Source organism: Pinus tabuliformis, chromosome Q, assembly GCF_031772625.1.
Source record: "Pinus tabuliformis cultivar Carrire ecotype Pingquan chromosome Q, CPIR1, whole genome shotgun sequence".
Lineage (NCBI taxonomy): Eukaryota > Viridiplantae > Streptophyta > Pinopsida > Pinales > Pinaceae > Pinus > Pinus tabuliformis.
The window spans coordinates 1,310,675,907-1,310,699,865 of NC_142296.1; the positions used below are offsets into that span (position 1 = coordinate 1,310,675,907).

The 23,959-nt window shown below is 38.6% G+C and overlaps 1 protein-coding gene across 1 annotated transcript; it reads left to right on the forward strand.

Moving 5' to 3' along the window:
- Positions 1 to 682: 682 nt before the first annotated feature.
- On the forward strand, positions 683 to 1,018 carry LOC149224650 (uncharacterized). The gene has a single exon (XM_089388241.1). It carries the CDS (start codon positions 683 to 685, stop codon positions 1,016 to 1,018), a length of 336 nt encoding a protein of 111 aa, XP_089244367.1.
- Positions 1,019 to 23,959: the final 22,941 nt, after the last annotated feature.

Sequence of the window (23,959 nt, forward strand, 5' to 3'; positions counted from 1 at the left end):
CAATGAAACATCATGCAGATATGTCCCAGAGTTCGAGCGAGGGCAGATCCTAGCTAAAGCACATGGGGGGGTTGCTGGTGAACATTATGCGGGTCATGCCACAGCCCAGAAGATTCTTCGTGTAGGATTATGGTGGCCTAGTCTACAACAAGATTCAAAAGCATGATGCCGAGCCTGCAACATGTGTCAACGGACGGGGAAAACATCATGAAGAGATGAAATGCCGCTCAAGCCACAAATGACACTGTAGCCATTTGAGAAGTGGGTAATCGACTTCGTAGGACCTATCATGCCATGAGGGAAGATAGGCGCATCCTAGTTCATCACCGTGAAAGAATATTTAACTCGATGGGTAGAGGCATAGTTGGTTAAGGATTACACGTTTGCAACAACTGCAAATTTTTTGTTCAAGAACGTGCTGACAAGGTTTGGATGTCCCAAAATTCTCATGAGTGATCGGGGAACATACGTTCTAAATGAAACAATCAACACACTCACTGAGGAATTCTAGATATATCATCAACATAGTACACCCTATCACCTGCAAGGAAATGGGACCATCGAAGCATTCAACAAAATTTGGGAGACTGCATTGCCAAAGGTCTATAATGCGCAACGAAAAGACTTCGACTTTTGCATCCTTGTTGTGCTCTGGGCATACCAAGCCACGTGCAAGAATTTGATGGGCCAGACACCTTTTCGGTTATTCTATGGCAAGGAGGGCATTATGCCTATGGAATACATTGTGCCTGGTCTACGGATAGTGGCAATAACAGCTATGGCAGACCGCGAGGCTTTGGAGGAACGGCTCACGCAGCTAGAAGAACTGGAGGAGGAAAGGTTTTTGGTTGGATTTCATCATAAAGTACAGAAACATCGAGAAAAAGCATGGGATAATCTTCATATTAATGTGCACACTTTTGAGGAGGATGATCTAGTATTACTATATGATAGCAAGTTCGAGAAATTCCTTGGAAAACTTCGAATGCATTGGTTCGGACCCTATGTCGTCAAATAAGTTACTAATGGATGGGGGCACGGTTCAGCTTGCCAAACTCAATGGAGACCCCTTCTAGGGAAGAGTGAATGGCAGTTTCTTGAAGCTCTACACAGGTGGGCTAAACGCCTGACTAGCTGTCTGAAGGACAGTTTCACTGCTCCAACCAGTTGAAAGAGAGTGCCGGATGGTAAACCAGTCTAGGGGAAGGATGTGTGATTGCTAGGGTGCACGTTGATTTGGCTCATCACAAGGGTCAGATTTGCATGGAAATGATTGTGTTGTTGCATTGATAAGAGGAGAGGTGACCATTGTTGTCACTATTCGTGACAAGGTGTCCACATTACGGAAAAAGGGATTGGGCGACAGGCAATTAAGAGAATAGGTATGAGCTAGATATGAAATGATCTGCCGTAGTGTTATAGACATTTTTGGGCCCTACAACCCCAAGCATGAAATGTCCATAAATAAAGGGCTCATAAGTCCCTAAAAGTGTTTTTCTAACCCCTAAAGGAACAAGGTCAACAGATTACAGCTTCTCCCAGAAGTTCTCCATGAAAAACTGCTCAGAATTGGTCAAAACATGATCATTTCAGCTGCTCCACTGGCTAAGTACGTTGCCTATCACCTAAATACAATGTGAGGGTGAGTTTCATTTCAAAAATCCCTTTTGTGCGGTGCGATGGGCGCAAAATTACAAGTGGCAGTGTCATTCCGCAAGGTGGAAAGGCAATGGAAGCTTCCAAAAACTTCTCCTGTGACACTTGCCTCACTAAATTCGACCAAGGATGAGTAAGAGATCATCAATCTCCAAGTGGAATCAAGAAATATTAGAGAGAAGTCATTAATCAAATTACAAGCTGACTCATCCCCCTTACAGATATCTATATATGGATCCCTCATCCCAGAGATCGAGGAGGCTGGAATTTTGCATATTGTAAGGAATTGTTGTTGGTTTCTTGAGACAAACATCAGATTGTTGGGTGATCTAAGCTTTGTTTGAGGTGAAGAGGGGCTTCTTTTCTGGGAGGTTGATGCTGGGTCAGAACAACTGGTTGTAACTCCTCTTGGCTCTTTCTTGTTTATCCATAAAAGTTATTCAAGTTTTCCTCCATGCTCTTGTGTCATTGATGCTTGCTACATTTGTATGGTCAATTTACATCTGATCCTAGATTGTTTATGATTATAGATCCATGTCTTTGTTTAGTGCTATGCTTCTGTGATCTTACAGGTACTTTGTGAAGCTGGGCATGCAAGGGAGAAGGTAGCTAAAGACTATCAAAGAAGGGAGGAATCAAATCAGGAGATTAGCGCAAGACAGAGGTTGGTCTTTCTGTTCCTCTCTATCTATAATTCATAAAGGAAAAACGAAAGTAGCTTTTCTCTGTTTGTTTCTAAGGTAGCTGTCACACCTTAGTGGGATAGAGCAGTTCTATATAGACACTTTTCCCTATAACACGCAGGCTTAACACAAGGGTGCTAGAACAAGCGGGAGCCAGTGAATTTGAAATTTAGAATGTTTATAAATCACAGGGAAACATCCACTGGGAGAACTACGCTTCATGTCAATTGTTTAATGATATGGAACTTTTCATTATCTCTAGACAAGGAGTAGTCCTGAGGGTGGTGATATGGCCACTGGAGAGGGAGGGCTCTCTGGGGAATAGCCTGTTGACAGTTGCGGGCACCATGAAGAGTTCAACATCACTAGTAGGGGATGTACTAGAAAATGGATGACATGAAGGAAAATCTGTCTGAATTCCACAACCTTGCCCAGGGCCAAGCCAGTGAACCACAACCAAAAATAGAAAGCATAGAAAGATGGAAACAACTGGTAGAAATGCAATTAATAAGTCATCTGTAATGAACCTTGAGTATTGGGATTGTGTGGACAATAGCAAGGGCCTTGCAAAAATTGCAACACAAGCTGCAGCAGATAGTGTGAAGATCAGATACGAAGGTCAGAAGTGGCTATAGTGGTACAATGAGGTCCTGTATGCGGCTCCCCTACTAGAGCTAAAATCCTATGATGGGGTGTTCTGTGCTAGCCTAGCATAGAAGAATGAGCATTACCAGTTGTGTGATTTGGTAGAAACAACGACCAAAAAGCTGGACGAAGTGTTGTAAGAGACAATTAAGGAGGATCAGGATGATGAGCGTCACTCATAGGGAGGTGAACTGTGAACCCAAGGTAGCACATATCGATGCACTGATAAGTGACTCGGGACGAGTCATGATGATTGTGTTGGGGGACTATTGGGTAGCGGTGGTCCCATGTAACAGTTTTGGGTTGGAGAGCCTAGAAGTTAGGATAAAAATATTGTAAAACTCTGCAATATGTGAAGCGCGAAGTGTAAAAGGTCGATTCAAAGGGTTGCTTGCCAAAGAAATAATATAGAATAATAGGGAGTAAGTAAGCCTACCCATGGTTCACGGACTAGGGGATGGTATAAATAGAGAGGGGCTCTAAGGATAAAAGGTAGTTTTCGGGAAGAGAGTGAATGATAGTGCTTTGAGTCTGTAAAGGTTGTCTATGTGTCTGTAAGTTGGAGTTGAGGGTATTGGGTGATAGATAGACTCTCTTCAACTGTGTACGCAGAGACCTAGTAGAGTCTGCAGCTCTGTGCGTGCACCCCTATAGCTGTGTGCACAGGGTAGATATGGATGTATTGGTGACAAAGTGGAAAATAAAGATAAGTTGATTTTGAAATTCTTTGTGAATCTGAGCTATTATAGATATGGTTAACTTAGGATTGGTAATTCTATTGATTCTTTGTGCGCATAGTTATGTTCTGGATTAATGTAAAATTGTATCTCTGTTAAGTGCGGGTACTGGGTATCTTGATTAAATGTTTGCTTAAAGACCATCACATGTAGATCTGATCTATAATATGTCATTAAATAATTAATATTGATAAGTAGCGCTAGTTCGGATCTATGCGGAAGTAGAGCAGCGCGAGGCTGTAGAACGGTGCATGAAATCTCCCCACCACATGTAGACATCCCAAGGGTGTGGAAACCTGGTTTGATCACCCTCCCCTACTACCTTAGGTGAGACCTCAGTTCACGCTCCGCGAGATATTGCTAAAAGGGTGGTAGCTGCGGGATTTGTTTGGCCAAATATTTCTTGGGAACTTAGGTCAGGCCTGTACAAGCCAACACCTTCACCCATATCCATGAGTGGAAAAATGTTCCCCCTCCTCTAGATCTTCAGGCTCATTCTTCTAGATCTTGGCAATGGCAATAGTGACACTAAGCTCCACATCAATGATTTGCTTCCCTTTGCCATTCCCCTTGCTAGGTTTTGACTCAGTTTTGGAACATGCATCTAATTCTGAAGCCTTCAAATCAACCACCAATGATTGCTTGGTCCAACACTGACTTGTGTTATGAGTGGTATTCTTGTGGAACTCACACCACTTTCCTGTGACCTTATTCTACTTCAGGGTGTTGTTCTTTTCTTGCTACTTTGATGGGTTGTCTTGGGTCACCCTGACTTAGCTTTGCCCTTTGGTATTTGGATTTGCAGATCCAAATTCTCGATCTTCAGGAGATGTTCAAGAACTCCATCTCTTCCTGTATGTATATGTGTAAGTAGTTGTGACATTTGAGTACCAAATGCAGCACAGAGTCCTTCATACCCAACTGTGTGTGAAGGGTATGAAAAATGTTTGTGAAGTCTGAAACATCTTGGTCCCTTCCCTGCCGCAGTGTGGTCCATTTGATGTATTTTTCCTCATAGCTTTTGACAGGGTAGAACTTCTCCTTGACGGCATCTCAGAATGAATCCCAAGTGGGTGTGTATGAAAATAGTGAGCCTATATTTTCATTCTTCTACTCGCAGTAGGTTTCCCACTAGTCCTTGATGTGGGGGACTGCTTTGAGAAGAGCGAAAGCAATCTTTTCCCGACTCGAAAATTCATGAACAGAAAAATACCCTTCTAGTAGATTTAACCATTTATCTATGGAATCTACATATATTTGACCCTCGGATATGGAGATTTCAAAGTTTGCGTGTACCTTAAATGGTGTAGCATTTCAAGAGTAGCTACTAGAAGCCGATGCATCGCCTCTAGGGCCTCTAGGTAGCCACTGAAGGATCTGCGCAAAGCTTTCCATCATCGCATTCCATTGTCGCTTGAGGGCTTCTCAAGCAAGATTTTGGTAGTATCTCCTTCCCCCTTGTCTTTATTCTCATCTGCCATGAGAGGCCATCAGGATTTGCAAGGCTGGTCTTGCAAAGGTTCAACCAATTCAAGCCCTAACTCCTTATATCTCGACCTTGTTCGGGACATGCAAAGAAAAAAGAAGAAAAAGCAGACCACTCTAATTCCACTGATCCAGATTTAAATTGGAATTGAATAAATTAAAGAGATAACCATAAACACAGGGATGTAGCAGAAATAATACTTCATTTCATTAATGTAAAATACTAAAATATGCTTACAAACAGAATTGAAAATAAACCAGCTAGGGCGATGGTAGCTTATCTCTGAGAAGAGATGTGGCAGCTACATTCCTCTAAACTATGTTACAATGAGGCTCTGAGGGCTATTTATTGTTGAGAAACACTAGAAACCCTAAACATCCAAAAACCAAACCCTAGAAGATGAAATGCCAAACTGTGGGCCCATTTGGGTAAATTGGTACATCAAATTTTCTGGGTTATAACTTCGGCATACGATCTCCATTTGACGCACACAATATCTCGTTAGAAATATCTTTCTAAGAAATACAACTTTGGAAAGAGAAGAATCCGTCCATCGACTCATGCTTCTCCCAAATTTCCCAAAAAATGTCAGTTAGGGCCTTAAAACAGCTATGGAATTTCAGGACCCGAAAAAGTAGCTAAAAATATTAAATTGTGCTACAATTACAGAAACTGAAAAACTGAAAGAGACAGTTGTGGGTGTCCAGAAGGGATAGGTTGGTGGCCACAAACATCCTCCTGGACCATTAAAATTTGATAATTTTTATGTCCAAGAGTTGAAGAAAAAACATGATTTAAATGTTAAAATTGAGTAGTTGCGTAGTGAATCATCTATGGGTCAAACTCTAGCCAGAGCCAGAGAGAATATATGGAAAAAAACCAGTGAAGCCATCACAAAATTATACCCATCCATACAGATTATTTTTGAGCTAAAATAATTGATACAGATGGCCAAGGAGCTAGTAAGGAAAATTAAAATAGACTTAGGAGAGAAGCCTGAGGATGCAACAACACTTATTAAGTTCTTGAATTCCAAAAACAAAGAAGAATTAGGGCAGCAGGGAATTCAAGATGGGATATAGACCATTTTAGAAGTAGGGAGGATCAACACTAAGAGGAACCTTATGCTAAAACTTGATAATAAGTGTTAGAGTCTAGAAATGAGCATACAAAGATGTCACAAGAAGATGGAGGTGCTGAACAGTAATGGTCTACCAAAACTCATTGGTAGGGAAGATAAACTGATGAGCCTAACATATTACTAGGAAAAATATCCACTATTTCCCAACATATTTCAAAATTTTAAGGTATGAAGTGACACATAAGAGGAAAACAATTCTTGTATGACTTATACTTTGACTTGTTCATCAGCCATGAGCTCAAGCATTTTTTCATCATGAAACCAACTTTCCAGAAGTACACAAATGTCGATGAGGCCTATAGAAAATTAGTTATTTGATCCCTACTAAAGACAAATGGGAGAATTTGCATGAATTACTTGAGTACTTTTTATCTTCTATAATGTGTTCACTCTGTAATTTCTGAGGTTGTTAGATAAAATAAAAATGTAATTGTGAAGCCTATTTGGAAGCTGGGATCTAGCGCTAGCGGCTTCAGAGAGGGATCTTTATATAAAATTTAGATTTTCTTGTTTTTACATCTGAGGCTAGTTAATAAGTTTAAGGCTTGATTTTTGAATTGGTTTGTACTGTATGGTTGGTTGATGTATATAATACCATTGGGCTATCGAGTCTGTTCCTTAAAGTATGGATCAATTTTAGTATTTTGTAGATGGATTTCATAGGGCGAGGTAACCAAAATAACTGGATTCTTTAATTTTATGTGAAATCCTTAAGAAGAAGAGAAAATATTTCAATTAATTAAAGAGAAATTAAGATTTATTTTACTTAATCTCACTTGAAAAAATTGAAATTATTCATAGCCAAAACCAGAGTGTACATCCGAACAAATTTTTTCCTTTAAATTTCTATTGAATAACTCAGATTAAGAAACAAATGTGTATGGTAAACAATGAAATATAAACAAATAAGACAATATAGGCACTTCACCAACAGTTTGACATAAGAATCCCATGAAATATCTTTTAGTATTACTAGTAAGTCCACTAAGGCTTGAAAAATATACAATAACTTTATTCTCTACAAAATCCAACCCACAATATTTCAAAAAGAGAAGTATTTATAAGTTTATTTACAAAATATCTAGTCAAAACTGTTGAGGATGTATTTTAAGAACTTCTAAAAAAATTATCTCTAGTTGTTAAAGAATATAGGAAAATTAAAACCACTTACATTGGTAGCCCTAGCTTTGTGGAACTGCTGAATATCTAACCCTTGCATTTCTATTGTGATATTTGTCTTGTGTTGAAAATAAAATCATATTTCTACTCTAGTAACATGCATAATTTATTCCAATGTTTTTCACTTGGAATAGAAATCTTAAGTAGTTTTCCGTAGACCTTGTCCACTTCAATGTATTTTGCAAAATTTGGATTGGAAATAAAAATATACCAATTTCATGTTGGATGTCTAAATCATGTGCTAGTGCATCTAGAAACGTTTTTCTTGTTATGTTGCACTTTGTTGTTGTAAACATAGTATTGTCTTTGGTAATGGACATCAATTTCTAGTTTTAATCGAGCCATGTACTAAGCTTGTCATTTATCACTAGTAAGCTGGGAAGTCTCTTTTCTAGAGGACTTACAATTTGTTGAAGAACCTTTGTACACCAATTCGAGAACTAGACCATTTTCTCCAGTTTTCTAATTAAGTTTCTCTTGGTTAGCACCTTTTTTACCTCTAGTATTGTCTCAATCCTATCCTTGATTTCTAGGTATTCTAGCTCTCGCATGATTTTGGAATTAATGAATTTATGAGATTTGTAGCTTCACTTAATTTATCATGCAACTCCTCTTTGATTTGTTCAATATATTCCCTATATTTCTCAATTAATTCCTTCTACTCAAATATTATCTTTATGGATGGCCATATATCTATCATGCCTGCATTTATCCTTTTCTAAATGTTCTCCTAAACCCGGGCCAGGGTATTACCCATGGATGTCTCCTTCTCTATTTGTTGAATTCTTTGGGTAAGTCTCTAGGATTTATGCAGTTCCGTCAGGAGAGAGTTTTCATATCTAGTTTTTGGTTCTTGTAGGTTATTTATATCCTCCCACATCATTTTGATTTCTTCTTCTTGTATTGACATATTTTCCATTGAGTGGACTAGTTTTATAGAATAAGTTGATGCAAGGGGAGTTGTAGAGTTGAATATGCCTACTATTCTAGCTGATGTAGAAATGCTTGTTTTAATTATTAATGCAAGAGGCACTGCATCAAGAGCTACAAGAGCAAGCTGAGAATTCTACTATTTATATTTCATGAGTTTGTCCATCTGTACCTCTGTTTCCTTTATCTGAGAATTATGTTCCATGATGATCATGAGCATATTTTCTTTTTGAATTTCATCTTCTCCCATGTCCTTAGCTTGGGGATCTTCAGTAGATGGAATTTTTAATTGTTTTATGAGAGAATTTGTGTTAGCATTCTTCTTCCTTATGATCTCTTCTACTACATTTATGTTACCTGGATAATACCCTGCTTCCATAACTAGATATTCTAAGGATTTTATCCTATTATCCTTAGCCAAGGAGGAAAAAATTTCAAGTTTTAGCTGCGATTGAATAATATTTTAAGATACCTACAATTTGGAAGCAATGGTTGCAATATGTGTGAATGTGGAGTAAACCATCTCTCAAGTTTTCTTATGCTTGTCCTTTTGGTCCAAAGCATGGTCATCCTTTTCTTCAAACTCAAATGTCATTTGGTTATAATTTGTTGTTGATTGAGGATGGGTGACCTATGCCTACAATAATTCCATCTACATTCTTCCCTTTTCTGTGTCAAATGCTGACATAATCCTATATTGAGTGGTGGACGTTTGCTTCCAAAACTATGTGTAGGTGTTGTCGTTGAGGGGTTCATTTCTTTTCTTGTTCTCTTTATACTTTTCCAAAATGTTTAACTCTTTTTGCCTGTGGATAATTTTTGATGCTGGAGTGGTTTCTTGATTGGCTTGTGAAAATGAAGAAGTTGTGGTCCCCGTAGATATATCCTTTGAATATGATGGAAACAATGGTCCCTTCAGAACTAATGTAGATGGTCATTGTCCTTCTTCTTATTCTAACAACCATGCTGTAGGATTGTTCTTGGTTTTCTTTTTATATATTTTAAACTCCTTTGTTGAGACCTTTGTGACTGAATGTGAGTATTCTTTTATTGGTATTTTCTCTACATTTTGAGGAGGAGAAGGAGTATGTGAAATGGATCTCTTTATAAGTTGTTCCTCTACGTCTTGTAATGTGTCTTTTTCCCACTCAACCTGGTTCATACAATTTTCAATTTATAATCTTTCAGTATGCACGTATGCTATAGTATTATGCTCGACCCTAAGCTTTGAAATTATTTGAAATGGGTCATATGACTAGGTGAATCATAGGGGACATTTCATTTGTTTTGGAATCTTCTCTACTTCCTGCCCTACTATCCTGTTATTACAGGTAAAAGGTACAACATATCTTTTGATCTTGAATTATGATTTCTTTTCGGATGAAAAAAAAAAAACCTCATTAGAGTGGATCATTTTCTTGATGTACTCCAAGGTGAAAATTCTCATTAGAATATAACTCGGTAGCTTATAAGGTGGAAATTCACGCCTGTATACTCTGATTTCATTGTAGTTTTGGCACAAGTACTAGTCACCTATCTTTATTTTCTCATTGAGATGTAAGATCTTCTGTATTTCTTGACTAACTGTAAGCTATGTATGACTGATTAGAAAGAAAGTATTTAAATGAAGGAAATAATCTATGAAGTCCTTGATATTATATTCCTCCAAATTTCTTCTTAGAATGGGGGTCCAAAATATAACTGAGTGTGGCTCCCCCTGCTCATTGAGTTTCTACATTGCAAATGGGAATTTGTTTTCTTGGAAGAATAAAAACATGTACATTAAAACATAAGCATATATGAAAATTCCTTATGTTTGGAGCTAAATAAACTCTCAATGGATTCTATCAGTAAGAAATTGGCTAAAATAAAACATAACTAGCCATTTTTCATTAGTGGAAAATATGGATAGAAAACGTAAGATAGGTTCATCCATCCATCAAAATAGTAACCTAATAAATATGAAATCATTGATATGATTTGCTTGTCTCTTTCTAGCAACATTGAAGAAGGATAGGGAGGGTTTTTCTTAGGTAACAGTGTATCCTCAGTGAGGAAAATCTCAAAAATCCTAGCCCTTTGGGGAAAATTTAGTTTTTGGTACAATTCATTTAGGGCTTCTATTCAAAAAGGAGTGGATGCACTATTTGGAGGAATTTGCATCATATGTTGGATGGATTGAGGGGTAATTGTAATGAAAACATCACTAGTGGGCGATATTATGGCTCACGTATTAGGTATATAGTTGGTTTTCATTTGAGATTAAATTCAGGAAAATAATGTGTTTCGAGAAACATGTAGAGGGGTAAATTTTATTCCTAGATGCAAATCTCATCACTTTAGTTAAGGTGAAGATCTTTGAGCTAATTAAGAAACTTGAAAAATTTGAATTTGCAATATGGTTATGAGACCTTATAATCTTTGTCAACTAGGTGAATTTGATGTAGGTCAATGGGTCGAGGGATCATGGGGTTTTCAACACTAGTGTCATTGTTACCTTTAGGAGTCATATTAAGAAATTTTAGGAATATAATGATAGAAAACTCGACGAAATTGACTGGGACAACCTAAAAACATAAGGTTGATGGTGATGGCAAAGATGATAGGAAGTTGGTAGTCCTCTGCTCATATTCAGTCAAATTGGTTTGTTAATTGTCAATTTTAGGGCTTGCAGAGTTCATAGACAGTAAGGTGAAAAATGTGGTCAATTACAGTGTTCTTATACCTAGCAATGTGTTCATTACAGGTGTGGGGATGTTAGAGGTATTAATGGTAGTTTAGGAGTGGGAAATAAATTTTTTAACAGTAAGGGGATATAGGACAGGTGTCACGAAGGGAGTGGTTGAATTGGCATGAGGAATGTTGGTAGGTCAGAATGGTGGTGAGGCAGTTATTTATGGGGGGTGAGCGGTGTGAATAAGTGGGAGGGCGACATGTAGGCATGGGGTTAGATAGGGAAACCACCTTTTCAGACCTCCCATCCATTGATAAAGCTAGAAAGGGCAGGGGGATCAAAGGCCTTGAGCACAATTCATCTGGCTGCAAACGATAATCCACGACTCGATCGTGGTGGACGTTAAAACTCCTCGACAAGCATTTTTTTCTCTTATGACTTTACAAAATGAGCTCCAAACTTTGGATAAAATGTATTTTGTGCGAAACCTAGGATGGTCCAAAACATGATTTTTTTTTAGTTCAACCTCTTTCCTTTCCATTTCCCCCTGAACTAAGGTTAATTTTCACTGATAAAGGGTGCATTTAGAGGTGAAGACCCTTGTTTTATTTTATTTAAAAGGGAAAACCATCTATTCTAACACAAACCTAACCATGCAAACTCATTGATCTAGATTAAATTGTTGGATCAATTTGTTCACCTAATCCACCTAATTGTTTCTAGCCAAGTTTTAATAGTTTTGCCAAATTATTTTCTCTAATCTAACAACTAAAATTTAAATTTGTTTGAACATGATTAGACTATATGTTTCAAGAAAGCAATGGTGATTGTGGCATTTCTAAACAAGCTGCACACAACATACTATTTTTTTTAGCAAAATAGACTATTCCATTTCATTGGCATTTGAATTTGCATCACTTTAACACTTTACATTTTTATGGGTTCCTTTTATAATTCATTTTTTTATTCAATTTTTTCTTTCCTTTTTTTATTTTTCATATGCCCCCTTTTCATTCATAATTTTATTCATATTTTTTTTTTGAAATCATTTGCAATACGAAATATTATTTACAATTGGATACACTAAAAGAAAATATTCAATCATCATTTGATCGTATGAATCATAGGACCCTAACACTGGGTCTAATGAGGGATGGCACCCTCCTACTGTGGTGTCAAGAATTGCTGACTAGTAGCCTTGAATCCTCTTCTTAGTGTTTTATTGCATTTGATTGTTGTTGTTGTTGTTGTGGACATGGAAAACATTGTCCACCAGGCAGCTCTATTCCACTCATGTCTTTCAGAAAAAAGGCATTATTGCCCCTATAAGCATGGATTAGGTAAGGTCCCATCCATAAATTATCAAATTTTTCATGCTTACCTTTTTCTTTCCTGCTTGAATCCCATTTCAAAATATGGTTCTCTATCTCAAAATCACTTGTTCTTAGCTCTTTTGTCATAAATATTATTGATATTTTCCTAGACTAATTGAGTTCTATTCTAAATTTCTTCTCTTGATTTTTGCAGTTGAATTGTTTGATTTATTCTTCTTTGTAGTTCATTTGGTTCCACCTGAAATTATTGCATCATTTTCAAAACAGGGATACCTAATGGACTTGGAAAAAAAATATCCATTCCATAAACTATTTGGTATGGAGACATTCCAATTGATTTCATTATGGTATGTTTGTCTACCCATAATCCATTTACCAACATGTTATGCCATGATTTCTTGTTATCATGCAACAAAAATTTAATGATATTAACAATAGTTTTGTTGGAAGACTCTGCTAATCCATTTCCCTCAGGGTAATATGACATCGAGTGTCCCAAAGTTATTTGATATTTGCTTCCAAATTCCACCATTCTTTGATTTGAATATTGTTGCATTATCTGTGATGACTTTCCAAGAACATCCAAATCATGAAAGAACATTATTTCTAAGAATTTAATGATCACTGAATTAGAGGGTTTTTTGTTAGGTATAGATTCAATTGATTTGGTAAAATAATTTGTGGCTGTAAGAATCCATTTATGTTTGGCCGAAGATGAAGGAGGAATTTCTCCAATGAAATTTATATCCCATTGTTGAAAAGGAGTTTGCACTCATATGGACTTCAAGGGTAAAGGAAATAGTTTCCTTTTACCATTGAATATCTGGGATTGGTGACATGAGGTCACTTTCTTATGGACGTCAACAAATAAGGTTGGCCAGTAAAAGCCAACTCTTAGGATTTTGTTGGCATTGATTTTTTGTACAGGTGTCCTGCACAATCTCCTCCATAAAATTCTTGAATTACTTTATTTGCTTTATATTTCAACAAGAAATTTAGCAGAAATCCTCCAACATGTCTCCATTACAAATTATTATATATAATACAAAATTTCATGGCTTTGAGTTTAAGAAATCTAGTTTTAATTTTGGTCAAACCAGGAGGAGCTTTTAAATGGTGTAGAGAGAAATTAATTGTAAGAGTCGAATAGTAAATATGTAATTAACCTTATTAATTAACAATAAATTTAAATTAGAGTGGCACTTACCTAGCCAAATAAACATGTAATTAATAAACTAAATTCGACTATGAATAGTGCTTACCTATGGTATAAGTAGGCTTACCGCACCAAGGTTTTGGGGATGACTCTCCACCCAACCGTAGGCTCAATTGTGCAAGGATTTGCTACAACTAGCCACCCCCGAGCCCTCAATCAACGTACTACTACCAATGACTCCTATGTCCTACAACACCATTCTCCCAAGAGAATGAAAGATAGAATCTCGGAAAGATGGAATGCCTCCCATCCTCCTCACAATCTAATAAATAGAGCAACCGTTGGATGAGAACCACATGCACACACTCCATGTGTCTACATGCGACTTTGATTTTTATATTTTCTGTTTTATTTCTTAACTTTTATTTTGATTTTTAGATTTCTTGTTTTATTTTCTTCTTTTCGATAGATTTACTATTTTTTTATTGTTTTCTTTGTTTTATTTCTATTTATTCTTATTTAGATCTTTAATATAGTTATTACTATTTTTATTTTTATTATTGTTATTTATTTTCTTGTATATTTTTAAATATCATTTATTATTTAATATTTTTATTATTTATTATTAAGTGATATATTATTATTATTTATTATTATCCTATTATTTATTATTTTTATTATTTATTATTTATTGTTAAGGGGAGGGGTATTACATTAAGGTCTACATACCAGGGAGAGGTAGAAAAATCCTCTGCTACTTGTGGATTCACTAACTCTTCTGTTTCGTTAAGTATAACTATGAAATTTATATCAAAATGATGTAAATTAGATTCATCCATCAATTTATCTAACCCTTGAACTTTAATGAGCTTGGAAGGTTTGATTTCAATGTCATATTCTAGGATAATGACAATCCATTTACCTCTTTTTCCATTAGGACCATTTTGGGTCAGTATGTTTTTTGCCACAACATTTGGACCAAAATCAATTATATGTGAATGAAGGATATAAACTCTAAAATATTTTCTTTCTTTTACTAAAGAAAATTCTTTATTTTCCATGATGTTTTACTTTAATGTAGTATCTCTTAATGATTTAAACAAAAAAAATAGATTTTCATGTTCTTCATTATTTTTATGTAAGAGAATTGCTATAATAGTATGCTCAGAAGAAAACGTGAAAATCATAAAAAAATTTGTGAAATTAGGGTCGTGTTAGCTACCTATACCAATAGGTTTCATATTTCATGATTGGCTATGAAAAGGTCCAAATATGCTCTGCTTTGATGATTCAAAGATCACATATTTCCAAGAGAATCCAATCTGTGCTTATAGCTTGGTATGGACTCAAATTTTGATGGATGGTCCAACAGTCTAATCTGGATCATGTCATGTTTTAAATTTTCAGTTGTAGAATAGAGAAAGGAGTCTGTCCAAACTGTTTAATCTTGGCAGACAAGTAGTTTAGGTAGAAAAAAAGGCTCCCAACAGCTTAATCTGGGACCTTGGAAGAAATAAGGGTAGAAGTAGATAGAAAAACAAAAGAAAAAGCCAAAGAAAAGAAAAGGCAAGTAAGGGTCTGCAAGTCCAAGTGCACCCTCCAAGAAGAAATAAAAAATGCTAGGCAAATAGATGGGTAGGCAGTTGGGGTTGCAGAAGGGTCATTTCTTATAAGTTGCATGTGTGCTAACTTTGTCAAAGCAAAATCAATGAATTGAGAAGGTGTCATCCTTCATCAAGTTGCAGCAAGCAAGAAGCATGTCTAACCTCCCTTCTTCCCCTTTCCATTTCATTACTAACACTCCTTCATCAGCTGAGATTCATGGGAGAGATTATGGTTTCATGGTGGTTCTTAATCTTTTCAGAAGCCACATTCCTTGTCTAAAAATCTTTTCATCTTGATCTACTCCCTAAACTAAGTAAGTTTCAAATAAACTTAGTGATTTTCCCCTTCATTCACATTTTCCCCCATATTAACTCTATCTCTACTATGTAAATCCCATATGTTACCTTTCCCCTACTAGTATTAACACCATGGTGTATAAACCCCAAATTTTGTATAAATATCCCTCCCCTTGGCATTATAGCCAATAAATCCTTTGTCAGGGATCAAATTGGCATCTGGTCACTTTGATGAACCTAAACCTTACCCCTCTCCCTTCTTTGAAGTCATTCCACCAATTAAGCCTTTGATTGTAAGGAAAAACCTTGTAAAAACCCCTCCTACCCATAACCCCTTTGAAATTATGAAAAAACCCAAAAACCCTCCTTTTACCACTTTTCCAAAGTTTCGGCGCATATATTTGATTTTCCAAAATACATTGAAAACCTTACAAAAACCCATATCCTAATGTTTTCCGCCGGGCGCATATTCCAAAACAAATAATAAATTAAACCCGCTCCCCCTCCGTATTGTTCGATCACATCACCCTTCCGTCCACCATCGGATCAAACCCATATGATCCAATGGCCCTCGTTGATATCGGAGCAGCCCACACGCCCGACGGTTAGCGCCCGAGAAAATGATGAAGGGTTACGTCAGTCCTCGGCCACGCGTCACCCTCTCGAGTCTCTCAAAGCCGCCTCTGAAAAAATCGGGGCCGTATCGTAAGCAGTCCGAGAAAAACCGTAACCACTATTGCAATTACCGCCCGGTTTTCTGGTCCCACGTCATGCCTACATCAGAGCCACGTCGCTGCCACCCCGCCGTCGCATCACCTCATTCGTCCGTCCCTACGCTGACATGTCCACCACTTCAGCTCATCCATGGACCAACCAGGGCCTGCCACATCACCCGGTGACGTCATGCTGACGTCATCCGACTCCGACCCCACCTGATGACGTCATGCTGACGTCATCCCAAAAGCGCGCCAATATTGCCAAAAATCTATTTTAAGCCAAAATTTCGCGTTTTTTCTACTTTTTCCGAAAGACTCTGTTGTTATTCCTGCATGAATTTGATGACCATACCAGCGCCAACCTGCACCGTTCAACTCTGAAACCAGGGGCGCCTCCGTCGTACCTGCATTTGCAACTATCAGTGACAATCCGCAATGTATTTTTTGAAATTATTCTCTGCACCTGGTTTCTGTCCAAATTTCTTCGAACAAACTGTTAAGGGAGTGTTAAAAACACTTAATTCACCGTCCAGTATCTAGTAACCTGCACCTATTTCCCTCTGGAAAGACAACGAATAGTTTACGAAACCTGCATTCGACTGAAACAACCTGAATTCACAAGTAGCTCGCGCAACCGTGAGCTAGAAACCTCTGCTGGCTAAATTCACCATAGAAAAAATCTGGTCAGCCCTGCTATTTGTCTTTGTCAATCTGTTAAACAGTATTTCAATTGTTGTGTGCTCAATTCACCCTCTGGTCCCTGAAATTCACACTTTCATTGCAAGTAATCACCTCTATTTTGTTCTACTTACTTCAACCAGTTCACCTGCAAGTCAGAAGCTTAATAGACCATGGAAACTCCAATTGCACTGAACATCAAGCCTTTCAATACCCCTCATAGGGAGTTAGAATGGAAAGCTCTGGGAGATATGGATTATCAAATGTTGGATTGGTTTCCATTAGGCTCTAAATACAATATTCAGTTGCTAAATGAGTTGAAAGCCCAACACCTTAGTGGAGCTGATATCCTAGGGACTTGGGACTCAAACTTGCCCATCTACAACCTCCCCCAGGTAAATCCTATGCCAGAATTGATCCACAGATGCCAGGAGTGCTATGATCCATGCCAAAGAGCTGTCCTCAGCCCCACAGGCTCAATTCTGTTCCATATCACCCCAGAGAGCATAAATGAGATGCTGCATTTCCACACTGCAAAACCATTGACCCCCCTCTACATACAGAACTTGATAAATAAGGGGACTAAGTTTTCAAATGACCAGATCATCAAAATCAACCAGCTGTTTGTACAACCAGGCTCTGAAGCCATCAGAACTCCTCCTATTGGATATGTATACTTAAATGAATTGGGCAGAATGCTAGTGGATTTGATCAGCTATGTCCTAGGGTTCAAGGGAGTGGAGGATTTGGATGACAGTATAATGGCAATGTTGTCTATATTCTCTCTTGGAAAGCCTCCAGCTGTACATTATGACTATGCCACATATATTGCAAATAGGATCCATGACCAGCTGATGAATCTGCAAAGGGAAAGACTGTTCAGATACATTTCCTACATTTACCATCTATTCTTGTTTTATCAACCAGGCAGCTTCCTCATTCCCCTGAAGCAAGTTAATGCCCAGGGGAATCCAAGGTTAGTTGTGTTTTGGACCTCTATTTTTCATTGCACCTCTGTATCACCATACACATACTGTGAGTTCATAGACTTGTTCATTCATCCAGCTATGACATTATTGTATGGTGTTTCTCCTCCAAGGTTAACTGATGACATGAGGAGAATTCTCCATCTAAACAAAACCTACAACATTGGTAATTGGTACTTTTACCAAGACCGCACAGTCATCAGAGTATATGGCTGTGAGTTGAAGCCTTATAGGCTGCCAAGGTATGTCCCTATGAGACTTTTTGCCCTAGAATATTTCAGGCAATCTGGGAATGCTGACTACCTCCACTTCCAAAGTAAGAACAAAAAGGCGCAGTTAAAGGTAAGGAGCCAGCTGGGCCCTTTCCTATATAACAAAAAAGAGGAGGGATGGAAAGAGGCAAATAGTATCCTAGAGGCCCTCAAACTGCAAACTAGTTTTGAGTGGATACCCTATGACCCCAATCATTTTGTTTCCCTCAGGAGGATAAGATACAAATTGGGTACCTATTCACATATGAGGCTGCCTGAGATTGAGCAGTATGCCAATGCATTGAGCCGGGAAGAGGGCACCCTAGAAGAGGAAATTACTAGTGAAGAGCTGCTAGAAAGAGAGTCTACAAATATTCAAAAAGAAGCTGACTTAGAAACTTGTGGACAGGTCCCCCTATCATATAAAAGACAACTTGGAGCAGCTGCCTCATCCTCAACAACACATCAGCAAGCTGCCATTAATACTCCATAGACATCCAGCAAAGGCAAAGAAAAGCAGGTGGAACAGCCACCTCCTATGACAGAAGAGCAAATGGAAACCCTAGTGCAGCAACAAGAAGAGATGGAGCAGCAGGGAGAAGTGCAGCAGCAAGAAGAACAACAACAACAACAAGAACAAAGGCAGGAATAGCCTGTCCAGCAAGAGAAAACAGTGGAAACCCCTAAATCCACTGAACAAACTGTGCCTCCAAGGCAAGAAACTTCAGCTGAGGCATCAATCCTCCAAACTCCACAAAAGGAGGACACAAGCAGGAAAAGGGACAGAGAGACTCCCCTTACAACATCAGCAACTCATGGGGAGAAAAGACAAAGAATCAATCCCTTCTCAAAGGAAGAAATGCCAATAGGACAGTCTTTTGGTATGGTCCCACCCAGCAGGGAAGCATCAGCAAGTTCCTTTCAACGGGAACAGGATAGAGCAATGGGAGGAGAAGTGATTTCCTCAAATCAGCAAAGGGAAGGTGGACCCAGCATTAAACAACAGTTCATCGACATTAAGAGGAGAAATGAGCCCATAAAGATATAGCTGTATAACCATCTGTTAAACATGGCTCCCACTAATCAACAAAGACTCATGTCTGCATATGATGTGCAGGAAGGCAAAATGATCATGAGTCATTTTATGCCAACAGCAGTGCAGCCCCAATCTGCCTCTAACTACTTGAGGACTAACCTGGAAGTCCTTGCCAAGGATATCCACCCAATGGACAAGATAGAACTGCATAAGCAAACAGGTGAGATGGTCTATGCTTCCTTGGCAGACCAAACATTGGATAACTACAGGCTACAAAATAGCCTTAACAATACAGCCTCTCAGCTAGAATTGGAGAGAGCATCATCCCAGGCAAAGGACAACAGAATAAGGTCCTCAGAGGACATCATCATAGATATTGGGCATGATCCCAAAGATATCAAGGGCATACAAGAGATATTAAAATTGAGGGATGCAGACATGGTAGCCTTGAGGAGAAAGATCAAACTCCCAGCCATAATTCACCCTCAAACAGATGAGGTTGCCCAACAAATACATGATCAAGAGGCCACAACCTTCCTGATATCTCTGTACAAGCAGCTAGTCCAAACTCAGGAAAAGCTGGGAGAATCGGAGGCTGCAAAAGCAGCACTACAGGCAGCCTTGAAACAAAGAGAAGAAGGGAAAACCTCCAAGCCTCCTCCTGAAGTAATCAACCTAGAGGAAGCTGCTCCAACTACTGCTCCTCCTCCTCAGCAAACAGAACTTACAGCACCAACTACATCAACAGCTGCACCAACAACAGAGCAGACTCATAGTCTGGATATGCAAAAGCTTCAAAATGAAATTCAAGTCCTGGAAGCTCAAATGTTAGAGCTTAATCAAGCCAAAGAGTCTTTGGCTAAAGTAAATGAAAGATATGACAAGAGCAAACAGAATGTGGCTGAGAAGGAAAGAGATATAATAGCTCTCAAAAAGAGAATAACTGAGCTTGAGAAAGAGCTCACACTAGATAAGGTAACAACAGAGCTCAAAACAGTCCTTTGGGCCAATATTGGCCAGTCCATTACTGATCAGTGGCAGTTCATTGAGACCATAGATGAACAGTCAGTACTCATTACAAAGGAAAATAGGGAAATACACAGAGCAAGAGCAAGCCTTGGCAACATGCCTCATGCTGCCAATAGGATGATCAACATATTGAATAACAGGACAAGATCTCAACTGACCACCATGGGAATTGCTCACAGGACTGAGACAATCTCAATGGTTAAAAGGGTCCTGACATTAAGAAACCTGGTTGGAACATTAGAAAGGAGAACCCAAGACATGCAGACCGAAATCAACAAGTTCATGGATAGGTTTCAGGTATTGCAAAACAGAGGCCTCCCCAGCCTACTAAGCAGTGTGGGAAGACTGCTTACCCATGAAAACTATGCTAAAAGGGTCAATGCCTTTGCTGCAAGTCAAATTGCAGGACAACCCAGCACTTCAGCAGAATCAGGGCCAGCATCAGGGCAGACTCTATATAATAGGGTGGAAGACCTGTTTTTTATCATGAATGAGATCAATCATCTGTTCGATGTGCCTCCAAATTTCTCTAAATATACAGGAGCAGATGAAACCATAGAGGCAATTGTCAAGCACCAATTGCCCACACAGGAAGTCTGGAATAAATTGACACAGATAATATTATGAAGCCAGAACCTGTAATGTTATGTTTTGTCCAATTTATAAGTGATCATACACAAGGAAAATTTTGGTAGATAAGCATATAGAGGAAAGATGAAAGGCTGAGCCAACTCAGCAGGGCTATTCGGTCACCACAGCAGCAAGCACAGTCACTGGTGGCAGGGCGGAGAAAATACAGTGCAGCAAACATAAAGACACATTTTCCAGCATTAAAGCAAAGCAGTTCAACCGACTCACTGACCTCCAAAGGTCAAAATATCCTCTGACAGACTTAAAGACCAGTTATGCTGCATTCAAAGCTGTAATAACTTCTTTTCTACTTTTTTGTACGAAGTAATGAAGATATTTCTCTCTCAGATGACTCAATGCCTGAGATATTTTGTATAAACATTTCTATAAAGTCCCCTTCGCATGAGTTTGCAAGGGGATGTTGTTGATTTCATTTCTATACTTCTGTTGCTGTATAACTCTCAGAGAAATAATACAAAAGGTGGATGGAATTTCCAAAGCTTTGTGTTCCTTGATGCACTGTGGTGGCTGGCTGATTGTTACAGGATTCCTGCATGTTTCATAGCACAATAAGTCTTCTTTTAACCTCTGTGTTATATGTTTTCTAGTCTTTCATGTTCTTTCATGTTTCTGAGTTTTACACTTAATGGCAAAGTAAAAGAATAGTTCCAGGATTTAATCACAGATTACCCTGAACTCAATCTAAGCTGTTATAAATGTTTTCTTCCAGATAGAGTAAATAAGGTGTAATTCTTAATTGCTACACTTTCAAGCTATATCTCTCATTGTGATAAATATTTTCAGGAATTCAAGTTTGCTCCTGAGGCATTTATCTCTTCCCCACACCCCAGCTTTAGTGGAAAATTCTTAAATGCTTTTCACTGGTTGTTTACATGTCACTATCATAATCTAACTTTGTTATATGAAATATTTAATTGGCCCTGTAATCTCAGTAAATCACCTCAAGGTTTCTAAAACACTTGTAGCCACAAACTCCATTGCCCAATGAAATAAACTCATCTGGAGATTGCACACTTCAAGTACAGAAAGATATCCCTCAACCAAAGCATAAAACTAAACACCCTCATTTCATAACTAGCCTATAATCTCCATAGAACAGAAACAAGTTATAAAGAGAGAGCCCTCTCTGATTACATTGTGGCTAGGCACTGTAATCCAAAGATTGGTTATTGGTTACCCCGGCCGTATTCCCTTGGGAGTCATAGGGAACAACCTGGGTGTTAACATAATTGGCGACTCCACTGGGGAACTCTTAGGATTTTCCAATTTCTATACATCCCTCAAAGCCTGAAATCAAGCCTGAAACAAGTCAGGAGGCCTTCAAAACTGTTTCTGTGTAACATTGACAGTTTTAGGGAAGAGCTCTTTCAGTGAATATTCATCTCAGATTTGAAATATATATAGCCATTCCAAAATCTTTATCCAATCCTTGAAGATATAAAAACTTCCTACAAAATCCTAAAAACAGTTGGAAGCTGGCTCCCAAGAAAAATCCACGGCACACTAGGGCAAATCCTGACCCTAATCCACCCATCATTGTTGATAATCCAAATACCATCCCTAAAAACATTAGGAGGCAGCAAAGGCATGAGTAGCCTGCTGATCTAACTTCAGATTCGGATCATCCCAGCCTTATCTCTACCCCATGCAAGGTCCTCTTCCGGTCTACCCCTAATTCCCCTAGTTCACCATCCACATCTCAAAGTCCTCCTCTCACATCTTCATCCACTGCACATATCCCCTTGACCAACACTCTAGGTTCACCCCTACTTGTCACCCCTGTGGTACCCACTGTTCCTATTATCCCAGCTGCCCCTGTTAATCCTCTAAATCCTGTAAATATGGATAACAGATATGCACCCTTGCAGATACCAGCTAATGCTGCAGCTCTACCCCAAGATTACCAAACCAAAATCTCATATTTCGACTCCAACGGCCCTCTGACAGCTGTCTAGCATGCTAAGAGGATGCAAGACCATTTTGAGACCTATGAAATAGATGATGACAGTGTCAGAATGAGGATGTTTGTTCAAAGCCTAACTGGGGATGTAAGAACTTGGTTTAGATCCCTGAATGCAAATTCCATCACAACACCTGATGAACTGTATCAAGACTTTACTAGTAGATGGGAGAAGAAGAAAGATCATCTGCACATACTTGGGGAATATGACACTGTCAAAAGAGGTCCCCAAGAGACTGTTTTGGAGTATTGTGCAAGATTTAACAATGTATATAACGCGATTCCACAAAATTTAAGACCTCCTCCTGATTTAGCCTTGCACAAATTCCCTGATGGTTTTGACCCTGACATGGCCTATCAGTTGAAGGAAAGAGATCCTCAATCCCTTGCAGAGGCCCAAAGGGTTGCTGTCATAGTGGAAGCCAACCTAATTGCCAATAGAAGCAGGGCAATGTTGGAAAAGAGGACTGCTTTCAAAGAGTAACCCTCTGCCTTTGATCAAAAGCTGGATGCAATACTCAATGGAATGAAAAGATTAGGGGACAGAGTGGAATCGGTTGAAAGAAAATCATCATGGGAACCACCACAAAACAACCGTCCTAGGAATCCAAATTTTAGGAGAACTCAAAACCCAAATGTTGGCAAGGCCAGTGCTGACCAAGACATAAGACCCCCTTTCCAAGAAAATTATGCAGAAACTTCCACATCAATAGAGCCCAATGAAGATCCTGAGATTAATTTAATGGGTCTAGATGGTGAAAGTCAAGTTTTCTTAACACAAGAAGATCATGAGGATGATGAAATCAAACTGTTCCAAACTAAATCAGGTGAATCCTTTGACTTCAAACAAGGCTATGATACCGCTGTTTATGAAGTCCATAAACAATACAAGCTGAGGAGCAGAACTGTGAATGTAAACCAGCCTGGAAAGACAAAGGATAATCAGCAGCTCGAAAGAGTCATAGTCATAGAACCTAATGACAAAACAAATTCACCTGCAGAAGAAGTGATTATTGAAGAGATCACTGAACCACTGTCCTCAAAACAGCATCCCGTGGCCACTTCACCTTCTCATCCTAATTTAAATGTTACTCCCCAAGAGATGAGTAAAAGAGGCAAGTCCCAAAGTC

Excerpts from the sequence above, each read along its gene's own strand:
- LOC149224650 (XM_089388241.1), top strand. The coding sequence starts at position 683 with ATGGGCCAGACACCTTTTCGGTTATTCTATGGCAAGGAGGGCATTATG.